Source organism: Cibotium barometz, chromosome 35, assembly GCF_041138505.1.
Source record: "Cibotium barometz isolate CiBa-2024 chromosome 35, ASM4113850v1, whole genome shotgun sequence".
Lineage (NCBI taxonomy): Eukaryota > Viridiplantae > Streptophyta > Polypodiopsida > Cyatheales > Cibotiaceae > Cibotium > Cibotium barometz.
Genome location: NC_141080.1, coordinates 47,870,559 through 47,893,780, shown reverse-complemented (window position 1 = coordinate 47,893,780; position 23,222 = coordinate 47,870,559). Strand labels below are relative to the sequence as shown.

The window sequence follows — 23,222 nt, the reverse complement described above, 5'->3', positions numbered from 1 at the left end:
AATCTAAATCTATGATCTCCGACAAATTTGGAGTTAGTATGTTTAAGATATGTCCAAAACTATATGGAGTAATTGATTCCCAAAATGTGAGATTTTTCCCAAATTACCTAATATTGACTTCTTACCTCTTCTATGACAAGTTCTAGAAATAAGTTGGTAAGGCTCACTCTCTTTTAGTGACTTCCTTGCTAAATCTTTCCTCAATTTCTTTCCTTCTAGAAAACCATCAGAAGCTAAGATGTTAACGATTTTCTTGTTCCACTCTAGAATAGCCTTGACCTTGAATAGAACAGCATCCGGTAACTCGTCATCAACTCTGATTGGTGTTTCACCATTAGGTATGCACAGGATAGATGATCTACCATGACATGTTTCTTGCCCAACCTCACAACTACTGTAAAATCAAACTCAAGAAGAATTAATAACTACCTTGTGATCCTCCCATGGAGCATGGCTTGTTCACTAGATATAAGGCTTGATGATCTATATAGAAAATAAATTTGTTAGCCAAGGAGGTAATGCCAAAATTTCTTTATAGGATAAACCATTGCTCGCTCAGTGGTCGTGTAATTGGTTTCAGCCTTGTCTAGTTGCCAACTTGCAAAACTAATAGGATAGTTCAATTTGTGTTCCCCTAGCTGTGCTGGGACACATCCAATTACAAAATTGAAGGCATCAATGTGCACATGCAAGATGACATCCCAGTTAGGTGCTCGCAATATTGGAGCACTTGCCAAGGCTTACTTCAACATGTCATAAGCTTGTTGACACTCCTTAGTCCATACAAATACAATCAATAGCTTGTACAAAGGACAAGCTATCTCTGCATAGGAAAGAATAAACCGATAACATGACCAATGAGTCTCTGGACTCCATTATAGTTTGTTAGTGGGGTTGATTCCAAGATGACCTTGATTTTTCTCTCACCAGTGGAAATCCCATTTTTGGACACTATATACCCGAAATTGGCATTTGTAAGGGTTTAAGGATATGCGATAAAATCGACACATTTTAAACACCCTTTTTAGGCACAAAAGGTGCTCTTTCCAAGATGAATAAATGCAAAAATCATCCAAGAAAACTTCAAGAAACTTTCTTAAGAAGTCCTTATACAAGTAGTATTCATAAGTCTTTGAAATGTGGCTGATGTGTTGGTTAGATCGAATGGCATCACTTTGTATGCATACACACCATGCTCAGTGTAAATGTTGTTTTAGCTTGGTCCTTAGGTGTAATCTAAATTTTATTATAACCTAAGTATCCATTCAAAAGGCTATAAGCTTCCTTACCCACAATGCATTCAAGCATATGTTCTGAATATAGCAAAGGGTAGTGATCCCTGTGCATGGCAACATTCACTTTCTTGAGATCGACACACACTCTGAGTGAGACCCATTATAAGTGTTCAATCTCATAGATGAACCCACACTCAATGAGTTTATCAATCTCTTTCTTAACAATGCTTGCATATTTGGGACTCATTCGATAGGGTCGTGGGACAAGTTTTGCATTTAGGTACCATGGGGATGGTGTGTACCACCTATGTAGGAACTCCCCTCATATTATGGTATGTCCATGAAAAGCAATCCCTATACTCATTGAGGAGAGCAACAAGCTCAACCTCCTCCCTTGGTGAGGTCTTTAGCAATGTAAGTTGGCTTAGAATCTTCATGAGATTTTGCCAAGTCTACCTCCTTCACTTGGGCAGGTCAATCATAGACTTTTCTCTCCTCACTTGCCGTAGGTCCTCGTTTTGCATTTTCAAACCCTAACTTACGATCCCTATGGTGTATGATTTATAATGCTATGGTATTGAGCGTAAGTTAGGTTCTTGTTCTTTCTCTTCCTCTGTTCCCTTGATAGCCTTAACCTCAGCCTCTCATTCCTTTTGGGCTAACACAAGGTTTTGGTTCCTTCGAGCTGAATAACTAAGTTTGTGTTGGCTAGAGACTTCCACCTGAGCTATATCAATTGGGGTTGCTCTACAATAAATGACTTTTTGTAACTCTTCTCCCCAATTTTCTATAAACTTTCGATGAATGTCTACAACACCAATGTACTATAGATTTCCTTTGATTGAAGCTCTTCCTTTTTGCATTTATTGCTAAGTTTTTGAGTTTTGATTCATCGTAGGCATTGATCTCACTATTAGATCTTGTAGAAACACCATTAGGGTGCATTAAGCATGTTATTAGGTAGATTAATAGTATATTAATCATTTTCTCAAATCAAAAATTTAAAAATAAATCGTTATGCAAGGATTAGAGGGGCTAAACCTAGATTTTTGGCCAAAACTGTGAAATTTTCTCTCTAGTTTGCTTGCATATAATGCTTCATAGTGCATGTACGCTCGTGCTTACCAAAGCATGCGAACACACATTTGCCAAGTAAGAATGTATGTTCCTATGTTTAACAAGGGAAATCTAAAAAATGTCCTCATTAAGGAAAGGTTAGAAAATATTCCTTTCATAAATGGCCATAATGAGGCCCAAAATCCCACCATTGCACTTGGTAGAGCTGACAATAGAATGACATATATACATACTCATAGAAAAAGAAATCCACGCATGTTTCTTAACTTATAAACATGTTTTCACAAGTTAAACACAAACTTGGCCACACATGTTCCTATCCCATCTGGCCATGCATGTTTGCACATCACGAACACACGTTCACAAGTCAAATAAGGACCTCGCCATGCACATACCCAAGTGGGAACACACACACTCATCTTGTGAACACATGTTCACAAGTCTAGTAGAATCCATAATCTCAAGGTCCACCTCGTGCGACATATTATCTAAGGTAGGTATGCTCTAAGCTAATCAGATCAGGAAGAATTTTCAAACTCGATTCCCCACTACTAGAGAGTGCCTCAAATGATACAGAATGGAGAGAACCATCTCAAGAGGAATCATTGCACGCTTCATAGTCTGTGGGACCTCATAGGAGCCAAGCAACCCTAGTGGTGTGACAAGATAACAAAGACACTACTTGAGTGAGGCCTATTATTGGGATCCCACATATCTGTATAGGGCCTCATTGGACCAAGAAGTCAAAGTACCTAACTCCTATACAAACACTCAAAGGAGTTTTGTAGACATTATCACGGGAGGTCTAACTAGCAAGTAGTATTTAGAGAATCACCAAACCACCTAACAAGTAAGAGACTGCCAGCTAGAAAGACCAACCATGGAGCCATACATTTTTTATATAGACCCTAACGAGCCTAGTTTAGGAGATCCAAGGGCTAACCGTATAGGAAAGGGATTAATCCTCCTTCCTAGAACCATAACTAGTGGGGCTGTAATGATAGCAGTTACATTGGTAGCCTTTGGCTCAGCTAGCTCTTAAAATTCAAACCTTGGATTGTTTGGAACTGCCTGGAGGCCTAACACATCTTTGGGCTTTGTAGCATTATATTTTGGTACAAGTAGTATAGGGGATTTCATATTAATTTTGCCACCGGGGAGGCCTATAGTAACAACCCAGGAGGCTACTATGGTCAAAGAGACAACCCAAGCTAGTTACACTATAATAGGAACCTTACATCAACAACCAAGAGGATCCAAAATAGGTCGGGCATTGGGACACTTCCACACCCTATAGTATGCTCCAACCTTACACCATAGGGATCGTAAGTTAGGGTTTGAAAATGCAAAACGAGGACCTACGGCAAGTGAGAAGAGCAAAGTCTATGATTGACCTGCCCAAGTGAAGGAGGTAGACTTGGCAAAATCTCATGAAGATTCTAAGCCAACTTACATTGCTAAAGACCTCACCAAGGAAGAGGAGGTTAAGCTTGTTGCTCTCCTCAATGAGTATAGGGATTGCTTTTCATGGACATACCATAATATGAGGGGAGTTCCTACATAGGTGGTACACACCATCCCCATGGTACCTAAATGCGAAACTTGTCCCATGACCCACGACCCTATCGAATGAGTCCCAAATATGCAAGCATTGTTAAGAAAGAGATTGATAAACTCATTGAGTGTGGGTTCATCTATGAGATTGAACACTTATAATGGGTCTCACTCAGAGTGTGTGTCGATCTCAAGAAAGTGAATGTTGCCATGCACAGGGATCACTACCCTTTGCTATATTCAGAACATATGCTTGAATGCATTGTGGGTAAGGAGGCTTATAGCTTTTTGAATGGATACTTAGGTTACAATAAAATTTAGATTACACCTAAGGACCAAGCTAAAACAACATTTACACTGAGCATGGTGTGTATGCATACAAAGTGATGCCATTCGATCTAACCAACACATCAGCCACATTTCAAAGACTTATGAATACTACTTGTATAAGGACTTCTTAAGAAAGTTTCTTGAAGTTTTCTTGGATGATTTTTGCATTTATTCATCTTGGAAAGAGCACCTTTTGTGCCTAAAAAGGGTGTTTAAAATGTGTCAATTTTATCGCATATCCTTAAACCCTTACAAATGCCAATTTCGGGTATATAGTGTCCAAAAATGGGATTTCCACTGGTGAGAGAAAAATCAAGGTCATCTTGGAATTAACCCCACTAACAAACTATAATGGAGTCCAGAGACTCATTGGTCATGTTATCGGTTTATTCTTTCCTATGCAGAGATAGCTTGTCCTTTGTACAAGCTATTGATTGTATTTGTATGGACGAAGGAGTGTCAACAAGCTTATGACATGTTGAAGTAAGCCTTGGCAAGTGCTCCAATATTGCGAGCACCTAAATGGGATGTCATCTTGCATGTGCACATTGATGCCTCCAATTTTGCAATTGGATGTGTCCCAGCACAGCTAGGGAAACACAAATTGAACTATCCTAGTAGTTTTGCAAGTTGGCAACTAGACAAGGCTGAAACCAATTACACGACCACTGAGCGAGTCATGGTTTATCCTATAAAGAAATTTTGGCATTACCTCCTTGTTAACAAATTTATTTTCTATATAGATCATCAAGCCTTATATCTAGTGAACTAGCCTTGCTCCATGGGAGGATCACAAGGTAGTTATTAATTCTTCTTGAGTTTGATTTTACAGTAGTTGTGAGGTTGGGCAAGAAACATGTCATGGTAGATCATCTATCCTGTGCATACCTAATGGTGAAACACCAATCAGAGTTGATGACGAGTTACCGGATGCTGTTCTATTCAAGGTCAAGGCTATTCTAGAGTGGAACAAGAAAATCGTTAACATCTTAGCTGATGGTTTTCTAGAAGGAAAGAAATTGAGGAAAGATTTAGCAAGGAAGTCACTAAAAGAGAGTGAGCCTTACCAACTTATTTCTGGAACTTGTCATAGAAGAGGTAAGGATGAAATTCTTAGACGCTGCCTACGGGGAAGAAGGAATACCTCATGATCATGGAACAAGCACACCAAGGGGTGCGATAGAAATCATAGCCAAGAAAATACTCCACTCGGTGGTATTAGTGGCCTACACTTTTCAAGGAATATGATTTATTTGTAAAAGGGTCTGATGGAGTGCCAATGTTGTACCAAGCCACAAAGGAAGGACATGATGTCACTGCATTTGTCAGAGTGGACCAACCTTTTAAAAATTGGGCTTAGATTTCATTGGTCCCATTAGTCCTGCGCTGCCCATGGCACTCACACAAGAATGCTTCATCATTGTTGCCCCACAAATTATGTTACCAAATGGGCCAAACCAAGAGGCTGAAGAAAAGCAAATGCCATGGCAACTACTAAGTTTCTTTATGAGAATATCATAACATGCTTTGTACATTTGAGCTAGTGAGTGATTAAGGTAAACATTTCATCAATGACATTATTAAACATCTCACTAGCACATTCATGATTTTCACACCGCAAGTTAATGCCATATTATCCACATGTAAATGGCCAAGTAGAGAGCACTAATAAGGTTCTTATTTCTATACTAACAAAGACTATTGAGGCTCAACTCAATGAGTGAGAGTTTAAGCTATGGGCCTATTGCACATCATATAAAGTTGTAATTGGTTGCACAACCTTTAGGATGGTTTATGGGCCTACTGCACGTCATATAAAGTTGTAATTGATTGCACAACATTTAGGATGGTGTATGGACTTGAGGTAGTCATGCCTTGAAAGTTCATGATTCCAAGCTTAAGAGTGGCTATAACGAAGAAGCTTGAGGGTAATGAATTAGCTGAACAATTGTTTGTTCTAGAATAACTTGAGGAACTCTTTCAAGATGCAGAAGATATGGTGAAATTTCATTTAGTAAAGTTTTGACTAGTTTATGTGACTAAAATTTAGGTATAACCTTCATTAGGGGCTATTTTACGAAGCGTATATCTTTTCGTGTGTTTAGAATCAGATCTTAAGGTAAACACAAAAGTTTTAGAGGACAAGAAACTCTACAAGAGTGTATGAGACTCTAGAAAGCCAAATCCATTTTATTTTTGAGTTATTCGAGTGTAAATCGGGACACTTGGCTGTTTTTGATAGTTCTATGCTGAAAACACAATTTTGGCCATTTTGAATGCTCGCAAAGAGACTTTAGAACTCATTTTTAGAGAACCATCAATGAGATATATTTTATACAGCATGAGAAGTCCTAAAACTTTGTAGTTTTGACTTTTCTCTAATTCCAAATTCATTGGAAGATATTACGCTCCTAAAGAGACGAGTTGTCAGGCTTTACCTTAGAATTTGTTATCAAGATTGACTATCTTATCTATATATATTAGAAGTCCTAAAACTTTATAGTTTTGACTTTTCTCTAATTCCAAATTCATTAGAAGATATTACTCTCCTAAAGAGACCAGTTGTCAGGCTTTACCTTAGAAATTGCTATCAAGATTGACTATGTTATCTATATAGACCGGATGGACTAACGCATAAGCATAGTTTATACATAGCTATAATGACTAGAGATGATCTTGCTAGTTAGAACATGATAATTGATTATGTAAAAAACAAAGATTTCCATGTGACTAAAAAGACTAAGAGAAGTTAAGGGGACTGTTTGACTTAAAAGCTTGTTTTATACTTAAAGTTGATTTTGATTGATTTGAATATGCATGCCTTGAAAGATTATGGACTAGAGATGAGCGTAAGATGATATGTATGACTTGTGTTTGCTTTATTTTAGAATGAATGATTGATATGCATGTGTTTGATGAGACTCGACATGAGATTTTGAGATTCGGGCCAGCCATCCTTAGACAGGGAATGTCAGACAAAGAACGAGATTTATACTCTCTGGGAACCATGTGGTAGAACCCAGAGGAACGAGATTTAGAAAGAGGCATACTGGGGCTCAGAAATCCCCTTCTAGTGTGTGCTAGTGCATAGATGCAAATCAGAAGCCTCCTATGTTAGCCATAACTTCCTTAATATTGGTCAGAATATGGTTACAGTCGAAACTCATTAGAACATCGAGCCAACAGATCCATCTATCATATGAAATTTTAAAAGTTTAACACTTAAAAAAATATTTCTGTTTGTTTAATCGCTTTTAAATGATTTAGTTCAAGATTTTAAATATTATACTAACCATATTCTAAAATTCACTAGATGTATGATCATATTCAAGATTTAAGAGGACGATAATTTTAAGCTTAGTCTTTTAGAATAGTCAAGAGGCCCATGATTTTAACCATAGGCTTTCAGAATATTTATAGCCCATGATATATATACTACTGCATTTTTATACATGCGTTGGGGGTTAAACAACATGAGAATATTCGAAGGCCCAACCCATGTGCACATAAAGACTCGACACATGAGTACCTGTCATAATTTTCAAAAAAGAGAGATTGTTGGAAAAGCACAATGATTTGCATGCAAGAACAAAAACTACATTTTCCAAGGAGACCCAATCGATGTGCATATAAAGATTCGACCCATTCACGCGTGTCCAAACTTTCGAAAAAGGGAGACTACTAGAAAAGCACATGTGAGAATATATACTACATTTTCATACATGTGTTGGGGCTTAAACAACTTGAGAAAATGTTTATGAATTAACAAACCCTTCCTACTATAAATGTAAATCATTGATGAGCATATCATGATAACTATTACTCTATCAAATCTAATGAAACATTATCGATTTGCACTCTCCTAAAGGAGTTTTGCTTGGTGAGAAAGTCGTAGCTCAATAAAGGTGGAGTAAGACCACAATGGCCCACCCGTCCGTCAAAAATCTACCCTCACGGCCCTTGTAGTATCCCTTGTCCCTTGGGGTCGGCGAAGTCACTTATGTGGAATCTGCTAGTTAGTGGTTTCTCGCCTATAAATGAGGAGGAGGAGGAGGAGCATATTCAGGTCACACAGTAGAGATCTTTGAGAGAGAGAGAGAGAGAGAGAGAGAGAGAATATGCATGTTTAAGAGAGCGTACTTGTGAGAGAGATACACGTACGTGTGAGCGAGAAGAGAGTGTGTACGCGTGCGCGTGTGTGTGTGTGTGTGTGAGAGAGAGAGATGGAGGCTGAAGCTGCTGCAGGGGTCAAGCTGTCCGATTCTGCTGTGTTCCCTGCTGCTGCAGCCGCGGCTGTCACCATCAGCCCACCAACCTGTTCTGCTGTGTCTCCTGCTGCCGCGTCTGTCATCAGCAGCTCACCAAGCAGCTTCCGCTTGCCTTCTGGTGAAGACCTCAGCTTCCGAGTGCCCCCGCTGCGCTGCTCGTTCCCCTCACTGTTGCATCCGGAATACGAGGTCGTGAGGCAGCACTGCGAGGGGTGGATCCTAGGTGTGGCGCAGCCTCCGTCCGCCGCCGCCCGCCAGTTCCTCGTCGACTGCCTGCTGCCCCGCTTGCTCTGCCGAAACGTACCCAACGGCATGCTGACACGCCTCATCCACGTCACCAAGATTATATCTTGGCTCATCATCGCCGACGATGATGACGACCACCCCGATGCCCTCGGCTCCGACTACGCCGCCAGCGCGCAGCACGCTGACCTTGTCATGGAGATCCTCCGCAACGGTTACACTGATCACCAAGACCGCCCCCATCAGTTTGATCACTCCCCTTCTGCATCCAAGGCCACGAGAAAGAGTAGAGGGGGGATGGAGGCACTCGCCGAGGTGTGGGAGGAGGCGTGCAAGGACATGCCGACTGGACTCCGCGCCCGATTTACTGCCACCATGGCCGACTACTTTGATGCCGTCAAGGTGCAGACGGTCTTCCGCAGCGCACATCGGCTGCCGGACGTGGAGGCCTACATGGATATCCGCCGCCAAGCCTCTTTCCTTCTCCCTGCATTCGCCCTCGTGGAGTATGCGGCCGGCATCGAATTGGACGAGGACACGTATGCCAACCCCCTCATTGAGCAGCTCCGCAACACTGCCATGGACTACATCTGCTTATGCAATGACCTCATCTCCTGCCGCGTTGAGAACGCTGTGGGCGATTACTTCAACCTACCCTCCATCGTGTACAGCACCGAGGACTCATCTTGCCCCACATTCCAAGATGCCATCAATCGTGTCGCCCGAATGACGGAAAGCCTGGACGCTTGCTGTGTCTCTCTCATCGTTGCCATTCGGAACAGCTGTGCCCCTGCCCTCCAACAGCCGTGCGTGCGCACCTACCTGGCCGTCCTCTCCTCTTGCATGTCAGGCTGCCTCGCCTGGTTCCTCGAGACAGCCCGCTACCGCGAGTCTTGCACCCACGAAGGCGTCATCGTCAAGCCAACGACCTAATTATCTCGAAGCACTATAGCACAACATTATGATTACCATTGAATAAGGTTATGGTTCCGAGTGAATGTTAAAAAAAATAATAAAATCTATCGCATCTCTTTGAATGCCTTCTTGGGCGTGCGAGACGAGTTTCGAAAGGTTTTTGAGTTTGATGTGGTGTGCGTTGGGATACTTTGCATAACGAGGAAGGAGGGTCGCTAATTACATAGTGCAGCATGCTTAACGGGGTCGTTAACGAGGAGTCTTCGTCCCTTTGCATTATGAGTTTTTTAAGGTTTTTGAGGTTGATGTATACTTCAAGGGTAAAAGGTTTGAAGATAAGTGCAAGTTTTTATGTTACTCTCTATGCCTCTCGTGAGAATGTGATCATCGACGTGTGTAATGGAGATGGTATAGTCTTATATATGGCCCCCTCCTATACTCGTTTTGTCTCATTTATAGACTAGATTTCAAGGAGATGCCATGTTCTTATATATGCTCCCGTGGTGGTGTACTCAGTTTTTGTCTTGTTTTTAAAGATTTCACTCTTAAGCTTGGAATCATGAACTTTCAAGGCATGACTACCTCAAGTCCATACACCATCCTAAATGTTGTGCAATCAATTACAACTTTATATGATGTGCAGTAGGCCCATAAACCATCCTAAAGGTTGTGCAACCAATTACAACTTTATATGATGTGCAATAGGCCCATAGCTTAAACTCTCACTCATTGAGTTGAGCCTCAATAGTCTTTGTTAGTATAGAAATAAGAACCTTATTAGTGCTCTCTACTTGGCCATTTACATGTGGATAATATGGCATTAACTTGCGGTGTGAAAATCATGAATGTGCTAGTGAGATGTTTAGTTGCCATGGCATCTGCTTTTCTTCAGCCTCTTGGTTTGGCCCATTTGGTAACATAATTTGTGGGGCAACAATGATGAAGCGTTCTTGTGTGAGTGCCACGGGCAGCGCAGGACTAATGGGACCAATGAAATCTAAGTCCAATTTTTTAAAAGGTTGGTCCACTCTGCAAATGCAGTGACATCATGTCCTTCCTTTGTGGCTTGGTACAACATTGGCACTCCATCAGACCCTTTTACAAATAAATCATATTCCTTGAAAAGTGTAGGCCACTAATACCACCCCGAGTGGAGTATTTTCTTGGCTATGATTTCTATCGCACCCCTTGGTGCGCTTGTTCCATGATCATGAGGTATTCCTTCTCCCCCGTAGGCAGCGTCTAAGAATTTCATCCTTACCTCTTCTATGACAAGTTCCAGAAATAAGTTGGTAAGGCTCACTCTCTTTTAGTGACTTCCTTGCTAAATCTTTCCTCAATTTCTTTCTTTCTAGAAAACCATCAGAAGCTAAGATGTTAACGATTTTCTTGTTCCACTCTAGAATAGCCTTGACCTTGAATAGAACAGCATCCGGTAACTCGTCATCAACTCTGATTGGTGTTTCACCATTAGGTATGCACAGGATAGATGATCTACCATGACATGTTTCTTGCCCAACCTCACAACTACTGTAAAATCAAACTCAAGAAGAATTAATAACTACCTTGTGATCCTCCCATGGAGCATGGCTTGTTCACTAGATATAAGGCTTGATGATCTATATAGAAAATAAATTTGTTAGCAAGGAGGTAATGCCAAAATTTCTTTATAGGATAAACCATTGCTCACTCAGTGGGTCGTGTAATTGGTTTCAGCCTTGTCTAGTTGCCAACTTGCAAAACTACTAGGATAGTTCAATTTGTGTTTCCCTAGCTGTGCTGGGACACATCCAATTGCAAAATTGGAGGCATCAATGTGCACATGCAAGATGACATCCCAGTTAGGTACTCGCAATATTGGAGCACTTGCCAAGGCTTACTTCAACATGTCATAAGCTTGTTGACACTCCTTAGTCCATACAAATACAATCAATAGCTTGTACAAAGGACAAGCTATCTCTGCATAGGAAAGAATAAACCGATAACATGACCAATGAGTCTCTGGACTCCATTATAGTTTGTTAGTGGGGTTAATTCCAAGATGACCTTGATTTTTCTCTCACCAGTGGAAATCCCATTTTTGGACACTATATATCCAAAATTGGCATTTGTAAGGGTTTAAGGATATGCGATAAAATCGACACATTTTAAACACCCTTTTTAGGCACAAAAGGTGCTCTTTCCAAGATGAATAAATGCAAAAATCATCCAAGAAAACTTCAAGAAACTTTCTTAAGAAGTCCTTATACAAGTAGTATCCATAAGTCTTTGAAATGTGGCTGATGTGTTGGTTAGATCGAATGGCATCACTTTGTATGCATACACACCATGCTCAGTGTAAATGTTGTTTTAGCTTGGTCCTTAGGTGTAATCTAAATTTTATTGTAACCTAAGTATCCATTCAAAAAGCTATAAGCCTCCTTACCCACAATGCATTCAAGCATATGTTCTGAATATAGCAAAGGGTAGTGATCCCTGTGCATGGCAACATTCACTTTCTTGAGATCGACACACACTCTGAGTGACAAGTTTATCAATCTCTTTCTTAACAATGCTTGCATATTTGGGACTCATTCGATAGGGTCGTGGGACAAGTTTTGCATTTAGGTACCATGGGGATGGTGTGTACCACCTATGTAGGAACTCCCCTCATGTTATGGTATGTCCATGAAAAGCAATCCCTATACTCATTGAGGAGAGCAACAAGCTCAACCTCCTCTTCCTTGGTGAGGTCTTTAGCAATGTAAGTTGGCTTAGAATCTTCATGAGATTTTGCCAAGTCTACCTCCTTCACTTGGGCAGGTCAATCATATACTTTGCTCTCCTCACTTGCCGTAGGTCCTCGTTTTGCATTTTCAAACCCTAACTTACGATCCCTATGGTGTATGATTTATAATGCTATGGTATTGAGCGTAAGTTAGGTTCTTGTTCTTTCTCTTCCTCAGTTACCTTGATAGCCTTAACCTCACCCTCTCATTCCTTTTGGGCTAACACAAGGTTTTGGTTCCTTTGAGCTAAATAACTAAGTTTGTGTTGGCTAGAGACTTGCACCTGAGCTATATCAATTGGGGTTGCTCTACAATAGATGACTTTTTTAACTTCTCTCCCCAATTTTCTATAAACTTTCGATGAATGTCTACAACACCAATGTAATATAGATTTCCTTTGATTGAAGCTCTTCCTTTTTGCATTTATTGCTAAGTTTTTGAGTTTTGATTCATCGTAGGCATTGATCTCACTATTAGATCTTGTAGAAACACCATTAGGGTGCATTAAGCATGTTATTAGGTAGATTAATAGTATATTAATCATTTTCTCAAATCAAAAATTTAAAAATAAATCATTATGCAAGGATTAGAGGGGCTAAACCTAGACTTTTTGGCCAAAACTGTGAAATTTTCTCTCTAGTTTGCTTGCATATAATGCTTCAAAGTGCATGTATGCTCATGCTTACCAAAGCATGCGAACACACATTTGCCAAGTAAGAATGCATGTTCCTATGTTTAACAAGGGAAATCTAAAATATGTCCTCATTAGGGAAAGGTTAGAAAATATTCCTTTCATAAATGGCCATAATGATAAAACGGAGAGGCCCAAAATCCCACCATTGCACTTGGTAGAGCTGACAATAGAATGACATATGTACATACTCATAGAAAAAGAAATCCACGCATGTTTCTTAACTTATAAACATGTTTTCACAAGTTAAACACAAACTTGGCCACACAGGTTCCTATCCCATCTGGCCATGCATGTTTGCACATCACGAACACACGTTCACAAGTCAAATAAGGACCTCGCCATGCACATACCCAAGTGGGAACACACACACTCATCTTGTGAACACATGTTCACAAGTCTAGTAGAATCCATAATCTCAAGGTCCACCTCGTGCGACATATTATCTAAGCTAGGTATGCTCTAAGCTAATCAGATCAGGAAGAATTTTCAAACTCGATTCCCCACTACTAGAGAGTGCCTCAAATGATACAGAATGGAGAGAACCATCTCAAGAGGAATCATTGCATGCTTCATAGTCTGTGGGACCTCATAGGAGCCAAGCAATCCTAGTGGTGTGACAAGATAACAAAGACACTACTTGAGTGAGGCCTATTATTGGGATCCCGCATATCTGTATAGGGCCTCATTGGACCAAGAAGTCAAAGTACCTAACTCCTATACAAACACTCAAAGGAGTTTTGTAGACATTATCACGAGAGGTCCAACTAGCAAGTGGTATTTAGAGAATCACCAAACCACCTAACAAGTAAGAGACTGCAAGCTAGAAAGACCAACCATGGAGCCATCTATTTTTTATATAGACCCTAACCAGCCTAGTTTAGGAGATCCAAGGGCTAACCGTATAGGAAAGGGATTAATCCTCCTTTCTAGAATCATAACTAGTGGGGCTGTAATGATAGCAGTTACATTGGTAGCCTTTGGCTTAGCTAGCTCTTAAAATTCAAACCTTGGATTGTTTGGAACCGCCTGGAGGCCTACCACATCTTTGGGCTTTGTAGCATTATACTTTGGTACAAGTAGTATAGGGGATTTCATATTAATTTTGCCACCGCGGAGGCCTATAGTAACAACCCAGGAGGCTACTATGGTCAAAGAGACAACCCAAGCTAATTACACTATAATAGGAACCTTACATCAAGGACCAAGAGGATCCAAAATAGGTCGGGCATTGGGACACTTCCACACCCCATAGTATGCTCCAACCTTACATAGCTACCTTCTATAGTATAGCAACGTACCTCAAGGGGGAAAGTGCAATATCCAATATGCTAGATTGTCACATCGACCTACAAGCCGCATACCCATACTATCCCTTGTAACCATTACCTCAACGTACACCTACACCACCATCAACTACACTAACCATGAAAGATATTTTGTGGATAGCAACACAAATAGGGAAGGGGTAGCAATAGGACTCATAACAACTCCACCACCAGCTAACGGTGGTGCCAAAACCTAGATAACAAAATATGATCAAACTGATGCAAATTGCAAAATGTAAAAGTTCAATGTGACAGGAGATCCCATTGCACACTTGGAAGTGTTTGATCAAATGTGTGATACATGTGGTTGACTTGATGACCTAGTAATAGTGATTGTCTTCAACCTCACCATGGAAGGGAAGGTGGGATAGTGGTTCTGATCACTCAAACTAGAAAATAAGGCTGATTTTAACACCTTGAAGATTACATTCACAATCGGGTATTCCCATCAAGAAACCTAGTGGAACCTAGTCGACCAACTCTTCTATGTCAAGCAACTAGGGAAAGAAAATTTTCTTCTATCAATATAGTATATCATAAAGATAAGAGCATATACTATAAGGGAAAGTACTCTCCTACTAAAACATACAAGGTCAATCCATAGTGTGTAAAGAGAATGTAGGGGGGAGGGAGATCTTGGGTTCTTTACAAGTAAACACACATACACACTACAAAGAGCAAGACACAAGAGAGATGGATGGCTGAATTTTCTTCTATCTTCTTCTCTTCTCTACAACCATTAACATAAAAGAGATAAATAGTATAAAGGGAAAGTACTCTCCTACTATAATATATAATGCTCATGCCATAGAGTCAACCTAACTATATGAGTTGGCACTATAACTATGTCATAACTATAGTACTCCAAAGTGGCTATCACATAGCTTGCCATCCACTCGCAGTATATTAACCATAATCTCACCAACCATATCAGTGGCATAAGTGTGGAAGCTCTTACCTATGTGGGTCATCAATGTCCGCAACACTAGGTGAGCTCGATATCTCAACACTCCCCCTCGAGCTCAACTCCACACATTGTACTCCAAGTAAGCTCCTAAACCTATGGAGCTTCTCTATGCCTAGCGCTGCCCAATGCCTTCATGAATATGTCAGCCACCTAATCCTCTGTGCTAACATATACCAGATCTATATCACTTGGAACCTTCTCCATAAAGTGATAATGCACCTCAATGTGCTTCATTCTAGCATGGTATACTGGGTTACTTGCCAACTGTATTCTACTTATGTTATCACAATAAATGATGATAGCCTTATCCATGGGCTCACCCATATCACTGAGTAGCCTCTAAAACTAAGCTACCATTAGAGCACCCCTGTACTCTAATACTAGCCTCAGAGACAAGTATAGAGTAGAGTACAGGGGAGCTCTAATGGTAGTTGTATTTCTACAATGACACTCCCCATGTAGTTGTATTTCTATACTAGCCTCAGAGACATTTTCATAATTAACTCTATGAACTTTATAAAAATATTTGCAAAGGTTAAATCACATGAGAAGGGATGGAAATCAAGAAGAAGAGATCACAACTCAGAGCCTCAATGGACCGAGCACAAATTTTGATCAAAAGTTTAGAACAATAAATCATAAAAGAGGCTAAGGTGAGTCAAAGAAAAGATAAGGAGGCGGAAGATAACTCCCAAGATCAAGAAAGGAGATAATCCAAGAACAAAGCTCGTGAGCAAGCAAAGCAAGTAGCACAATAGAACGTGCAAGAAAAGGAATTAGAGCAAAAAGCACAGGAAGACCAGAGGCTACGAAAAGAAAGAGCCGAAGCTGAAACTGAGAGAGCAAGAAAAGCAGATGAAGAGGCCAAGAAGGAGTTGAAGAAAACTCAGACAGACAATAGTTCTAGAATTCATCATCACCACAACCCAAGTCAAGCAAAGGATAAGAAATAGCTTACAAACCACTTATGAACAGGCCTTGAAAGAGGTAGGCTAAAAAAAATTAAGAGTCTAAACAGCGCAGCCCCAAATCTAAAGAAGCTAAAAAACTTTAAGAGTTTAAACAATGTAGCCCAAATTCGAAGTGTTTCATCCCTAAGGGAGGCCTACAAGAGCTGAGCTCACAAGAATCAATATTGTTGCTCAGGTTCGCACCACCTCAATACCAAAGTAAAAGCTTTAAGATTAACTAGAAAGAAGCCAAGGAGCTCTAAAGATAGAGATCTCTACTAAGAGTATCTAAGGACCACCATGAATCTCCTAATTATGGCGATGGCTTAGCCTTTTTCTTTTTATTAGCTTATTGGTGACACAAGGTCCTATCCCATGAGAACCAAGGCATCGGCCTCAAGGTACCACCATGAGTAACCAAGAGTCCTATATGGCGATAGTTATCCCATGAGAACCAAGGTATTGGCACCACTATGAGTAACCAAGAGTCTTACCAAGATCCTATATGGCGATAGTTATCTTCTTGGTCTCTATTTTCCCTTTTTTTTCCTCTTGTAGTATTATTATTTTTTAAACCTACAGCTCACATAAAGTTCACTAAAGCTTGAGTGGAAGTACTTGGAATACTCCATGGGCATATTGTAAGGTTAGTCATGTTCAAATAGGGACATCATAAAGAAATAATATGGCCTTAGAGTTCCTCTAAGTGATGACAAGTAGAAAGTAGGTCCTTCTAGTCATAAAATCATTGAGTTAGTTCCATAAATGCATTAGGGCCAAAAACATCTCAAAATGGGCTGTGTAAGGAATTCGCTAACTTACTAATTAGTAGAACGTTGACGGTCAAAACGGCTCCAAATTTGGCCGTTTTGGATATTTAAAGCGTATCTATGTGATTGAACACGTATCTAAGTACATATTTTAAAATCTAAAAAAATATATCGTTTTCATGCTACTCTTTAATGGCTCGTCTCGAAATTTGTCCTCTTTTAGTGACTTCGCGGCAAATACTTATTTCTCTTACTTTTGAATGACCATTCCCTCCGAACGCGCTCTCATCCATTCTCCCAAAAATTTCACAAGCTTATTCTTAGTTTCACTCCTCTACTTCTCTAAGAATTTCACAAGCTACATCTCATTCTCATTCTTCTGTGTCTCTCATCTTCTAATAGCTCTGCTAATATTTTTAGCTCTGTTAGTAATGAGTGATACATCTAATCGTAAGTTTCATTTGAATATCAAGCTCAACCAAGAGTATGCAACTACACGGAGTGTCTACCAAAGACCCCTTTCATGTGCCAATGAAGCTCAACATCTTCGCAACGAAGGAAAGAAGCATATTGACCTATGGACAGATGGAAGTCTATATCCACCGGATCCCAGAATAGGAAGGTATCCTTCTTTTCACACACCACATGATTTGATTAGATTTGTTGGTGATGGGGTGGATGGCTTACTTGGTTATATTTCAAGACTATCTCAATCACATATTAATTATGCAGAATATATTACATATCTTCAAAATACTTTATCTTTGAATGCAACAAAAATTATAGAACTTGAAAACAAAATAGTGTCTTTGAAACAAGAAAATGATCAATTGAAAACCTTAAAAGAAACTCCAATAGGGTTAAGAGCACGAGTAAAACGAATGCGGGATGTAGTTAACTTGACAGAGAGATCTGGACAAAGGAAAAAAAGGTTAAAACTTGTAAGAGATCATGTTACTACCCTTCTAGGATTTGACATGTCTAATGCTCAGGAAAGGGTAAGATTTTTGAATGAGCTTATGAATAGGTCAGATATCTTGAAACTTTTGAAACTTCCTGAAAATCGAACTCAAAAAAAACTAGTCTTTCAACATCTACTAAAAGATATGGACTTATTGGTCCAACCTTCCCAAATGCAAGAAGTTTGTGACACAGTGGGAGTGAGTAGAAAGGGATACAGAGCCATCTCTAAAACCTGGTTCAGGGTCCTTAAGTATTACAAAATCAAAGCTTTTGGGTTGCCTAGACCTCACAATGTTGGAAAATATAGAACTCTGTTAAATGAGTAAATTTCCAAACATTTTGGAGAGTATTTCTATATTGAGAGAACAATGCCATATGAGAGACAAAAAAAAAATCGTCTTTTGAATACAACGTTTATAATAATATTTGGATGAACATTAGAAAAGTCCAATCTTTTATGGTGAGATATTACAACATTCGAGAAATAGATTGTGAAGGAAAACTTGTATTTGTTATAAAATTAGATGAAGCTCAAATCCAAAAATGTCAAAAAATGGAAAGAATATCTATATCCCTAGTGAATAAAGCATTGGACTATAGTCAAGGTAAGCTTGATTCTCCATACCACAAAACTCAATCAGAAATGGAGCTATGGTGGATTGGATCAGCTCATGTGCCAGTAGAGAGTCATGAAACATTAAAGTGGCTCTTTTCACATACAGACATTCCTTCAGTTATTCAGAGCCAAAATGCAGGTGAACACCTTCATGTAGATGACATAGGTGATTTCATTGTGGAATGGCATTTGAGTGCCGACCTCAAGGCGTTGAAGTGTATGTTTGGTGTATGTGGAGGAGCAAATACCAAATATCCATGTCTTTATTGCATGGCAAGCACAGGGACAAGAGAATGGCTTGCAGAAAATGAGATTGGAAAACCACCATCCAAAAATAATTTGAATGTTGTCGATTATCCAACTTCTGTTAAAATTTGGGATCCAATTCTACCAATACATTTAAAAAATGTGCATATATGTACATTGCATGCAGAGATAAGAATCTTGGACAAATTGCTCCGACTTCATCTGGACTATGCATGCATATTCTATTAAGCCGACTAAACTTGCAAATGAGTGCATAGAAAAATGCGGAGCCTTGCTCTCTCAAATGGGTTTCCATGGTAGCGAAGTGCATCTTAAAAAAGATCATGTTCTTTCTAGAGGTACAGGTGATGTTCTGCAAGATGTTTCAATGGGAGGAGCAAAAGCAAGAAGATTTTTTAGCAACCATGACACCAAACAAGTCAATGCAATGTGGAACTGCTGGAAACATCTATGTGTCATTACCACAAATGCCAAAAGTAGACCAGATGTAGCCAACAAACGTATGGAAGTTTGGAAAAAACTCGACAATTTTTCAAAGTCCTAAGACAACAAGGTGGTTCAAATACTTATGCAGATGATTTCAAAAAAGCAATAAAGCTTTTAATAAAAGCTATCATAGGGAGAAAAAGACATAACTTATTACTTGGTGAGTGTTCAGACTTATCAAAACAGTTAAAATTAAAGTGTAATTTCTTAAATTTACTAACAAAGAATTGTCTTTGTAGCATATTCTTTACTTGCATGGACCATATTTTGCTATAGAAGGACCCCTTGTAACATGGAACACACAAGGAATGGAAAAGTCTCACTATCAAGTGAGAACTTCCTTTTTCAGATGTACCAGAAGAGGAGGTGGTCAAAGAAGAAGCAATGCACTTAAAGAATTATTCAATTGGTTCTACAGGAGGCAATTACAAAGGATGAGATCAAAGAACGAGCAATCTGAAACTACACAAACACCTCAAGATAGAGACTAATGATTTACTAACACATTTGTACCTCTTACAAAATATTTGCTGAATTATAATCAGTCCTTGCAAAATATTATGTGTACATTAGTTTTTGATTCTCTTGGGACTATTTGGCATGTCACCTCTGTATCTCAAAAATTTTCTCCTTCTATAACCTCCAAGAAGATTGATATCTGACTCCTCAGCTGGCTGCAGCTGCATAGCTAGAGTAGCAAAGAAAGTATCCTGCTCTTGAGGCATTGAAACCTGCAGCATATCCAAAGATTCTAAGAGCAGCAGCTCTCTCTAGAAGCAAGACCTTGTTAGCATTTATTTGAAGGGGAGTGTATCCCATGAACCTTGACAACACCTTCAAGGCAAATATTGGCAACTCAGCATCTTCAGAGAAGTTCATGTGGAATGCACAGAACACAGCCTTATCCAATGTAGGTAAGTAGTGCATGAGAGCAGATGAAGGCCTTCTTGACCTAGTCTCTGTAGCTTTCACTCTGCTGCCTTTAGCTCTTCCTAGAAAATCATCCTTATCAAGCAATTCAATCTGCAAGACAAAAACCTCACTTTAAAAAAATTACAATCACAATAACATTTTGCAAAAGATTAAAAGGAAACTACCTTCTGCAACTCATCCTCACTTACTACTTTGTCTTTCATCAAGTTGCATGAGCCAATCCTTTCCACTTTATCAGAATCTACCTGAAGCTTAAAATCTCTGCCAAAAGACTCTACACCTAACTCAATAAGCCTGTTCTCAAAATCCTCATCTCTAAGGGAAGGTTTCTCCTCATCCACTCTTTTAAGGCACAAGGCAAGTGCATCAGGAGCAGGGATAAATGAGTGGTTAGATGTTTGCAAATCAAGTGCCAAAAACTCTTCCTTTGACTCTACTTCTGTATCAATAAAGTCTTTGGTCACCTCACAAGCTTCTGAAATTGCTGGCAATACAGTAGTCTTCCCTTCTAATATTGAAGAGACGTTGAAGATAGAACAAAGGAATAAAATCTTTCTCATTGATATAGAAGAAAGGAAGGCTTGGAACAGTAACAGAGGATTCAGATATGCTTGCTTCCTCTGAGGGCTCTTCAGTAACAGTGAAAGCCCTAAATTCAGTAACATCAAGATTTGCACTTTCTTTCTCCTCAACTTGAACATCAATTTCTTCCTCTTCTAAAATCTCACTTTTCTCTAGCTTTGAGACTGTGGTGACATTTAAGTTTTCTTCCTCCTTCTCTGCATCAATATCTGATTCTTGCTCTTTATCTTGTATTTTTGCTCTCAGAAATAGAAAGAAAAGAAAGGAGACATCTTTGGGGACAAGGTTACAAAGCTTCTTATGAATTGGACAAGAAATGGATGAAGGGCATGTGAAAGAGATTTTATTTAAAAATCTACTGAACCTCTTTGTAACTTTGGCTTTCTCCACTGACAGCTGAGTAAAATCGGTAAGGTGACAAAAATCATTGTCTCCGATATGAAAACAATGACCTTCAATTGACATTTCAAATTGTTTGTACTCCTCTTCAAGAATGTCCTTAAGCTTCATCAAAACATCTGAAAGCACAAACCTTGGATTGAATATCTCCACTGCATCTGCGTCGTATACCTTCATGTCATGACCATCTTGCAAAATAGCATTCAAGAGTCTTTCACTTGGGCTTTCTTCAACAAGTTCATGTCGTCCCTCAACACTTTTACTCATTGTGATATTTGAGAAAAACGCTGGAACAATTCTGAAGAAGGCTTGGAAGTCACTATATGGTAGAGCCCGAGGAATGCTTCTATCGCTTGGTGCGGGCCTTGGCAATTTGAAGGTTTGAAAAAAAAAGAGAGAGAGTTTTGCAAAATAGAGCTTGGAAGTCACTATATGGCAGAGCCCGAACTAAGCGAAAATAAGTGGTCCACCAAAAGTTTAGGAATGCTTCTATCGCTTGGTGCGGGCCTTGGCAATTTGAAGGTTCGAAAAAAAATGAGAGAGAGTTTTTTAGAATATCCGATGGAGCACGTGGAGCGTGGCAAAAATACCTTAAATAGTGATCGTGTATCCAACGGTCCTATGTACGGATGGATTCGAGGTATAAAAATTAAATTTTCATGAAAACATTTCTATTTTTCACCGACACGGTATCAAGCGAAATTGCTCCTCCGAAATTCCCGGAATCTTCTTTTACCCTACTCACCCGTATCAAGCGATAGATCTCATCCGAACATCTCGGATCCTTCTCATCGCTAAGTCCCGGATTCTTCTCCCTCGACTTAAAATTTCCCAAATCAAGCAATAAAGCTCGTCCAAACAAATCGGATCTTCTTCATCGCTTGGTTCCGGATCCTCCTTTTATCACTTGGCCATACCCCGAATCAAGCAATAGAGCCTATCCAAAACTCTCGAATCTCCATTTTCACTTTGTTCCAGACATATCCGGAATCAAGCGATTGAGCTATTCCAATCCTTTTGGAAGCTATTCATCGCTTAGTTCCGGCTACCCCTTAATTAAGTGATAGAGCCTCAATATATTATCGCTTAGTTCCGCATACGCCTAAATCAAGCGAAAGAGCCTATTCAACTCTCTCAGATCACAAAAATCTCTTAGTTCTGGGTATAGCCCGAATCAAGCGATAGAGCTAATCCAACCAATTTGGATCCGCCCCATCGCTTAGTTCGGGCCAGTGTTAGTTTTTTATCTCAACTCACAAATCACCCCGATCGGGTTCTCTTCTTTTTCTTAAACTTCAATGGCGAGGACAAAACAGACTGCAAGGAAAGTCTACGTCCCTTCGGAGACTGAAAAACTCGACAAACCAGGATCTTCCAAAAAGCCAGTTGTCGATGAAAAACAAGAAAAGCCTCCTCCAAAGCCTCGTGCTAGGGCAACAGCAAGAAAGAGATTAAACTATTAGGTGAAGTCACTAAGAGAGATCAGAGCGGCACAGAAATCTACTAATCTTCTCATCCCTTGACTGCCATTTATGCGGGTTGTCAGGGACATATCAGAAAGGTTAATTGGCAAAATGAAAAACACATATCTTGATAAAGTCCGATGGGAGTCATAGGCCCTTATGTGTCTTCAAGAGGCTGCTGAGGATTTTTTGATCGACTTTATGAATGATGGATACATTGCTACTGCAGTTGCTCATAGGATCACTCTCATGAGCAAAGATTTTGTGCTTGTGTCCAGACTTAGATACAAGTTTGACAAAGCTTTGGAACCCATTCCAAGTCAAGATATGAGGGCTTTTGAAATTCTAAATATTCCTCCAGCAAGACAACCCAAACAATCAGTTGTTATTGAAGATGTTTCGCATACTTATAGTACA

The 23,222-nt window shown here is 39.7% G+C and overlaps 1 protein-coding gene across 1 annotated transcript; it reads left to right on the top strand.

The window, feature by feature from the left end:
* Positions 1-8,155: 8,155 nt before the first annotated feature.
* On the top strand, positions 8,156-9,682 carry LOC147618542 (sesquiterpene synthase Agr3-like). The gene has a single exon (XM_086775181.1). The coding sequence runs from the start codon at positions 8,420-8,422 to the stop codon at positions 9,638-9,640; it is 1,221 nt and encodes a 406-aa protein (XP_086631307.1). The 5' UTR covers positions 8,156-8,419; the 3' UTR covers positions 9,641-9,682.
* The last annotated feature ends 13,540 nt before the right edge of the window (positions 9,683-23,222 follow it).

Coding starts and splice junctions, on each gene's coding strand:
- LOC147618542 (XM_086775181.1), top strand. CDS start 8,420: ATGGAGGCTGAAGCTGCTGCAGGGGTCAAGCTGTCCGATTCTGCTGTG.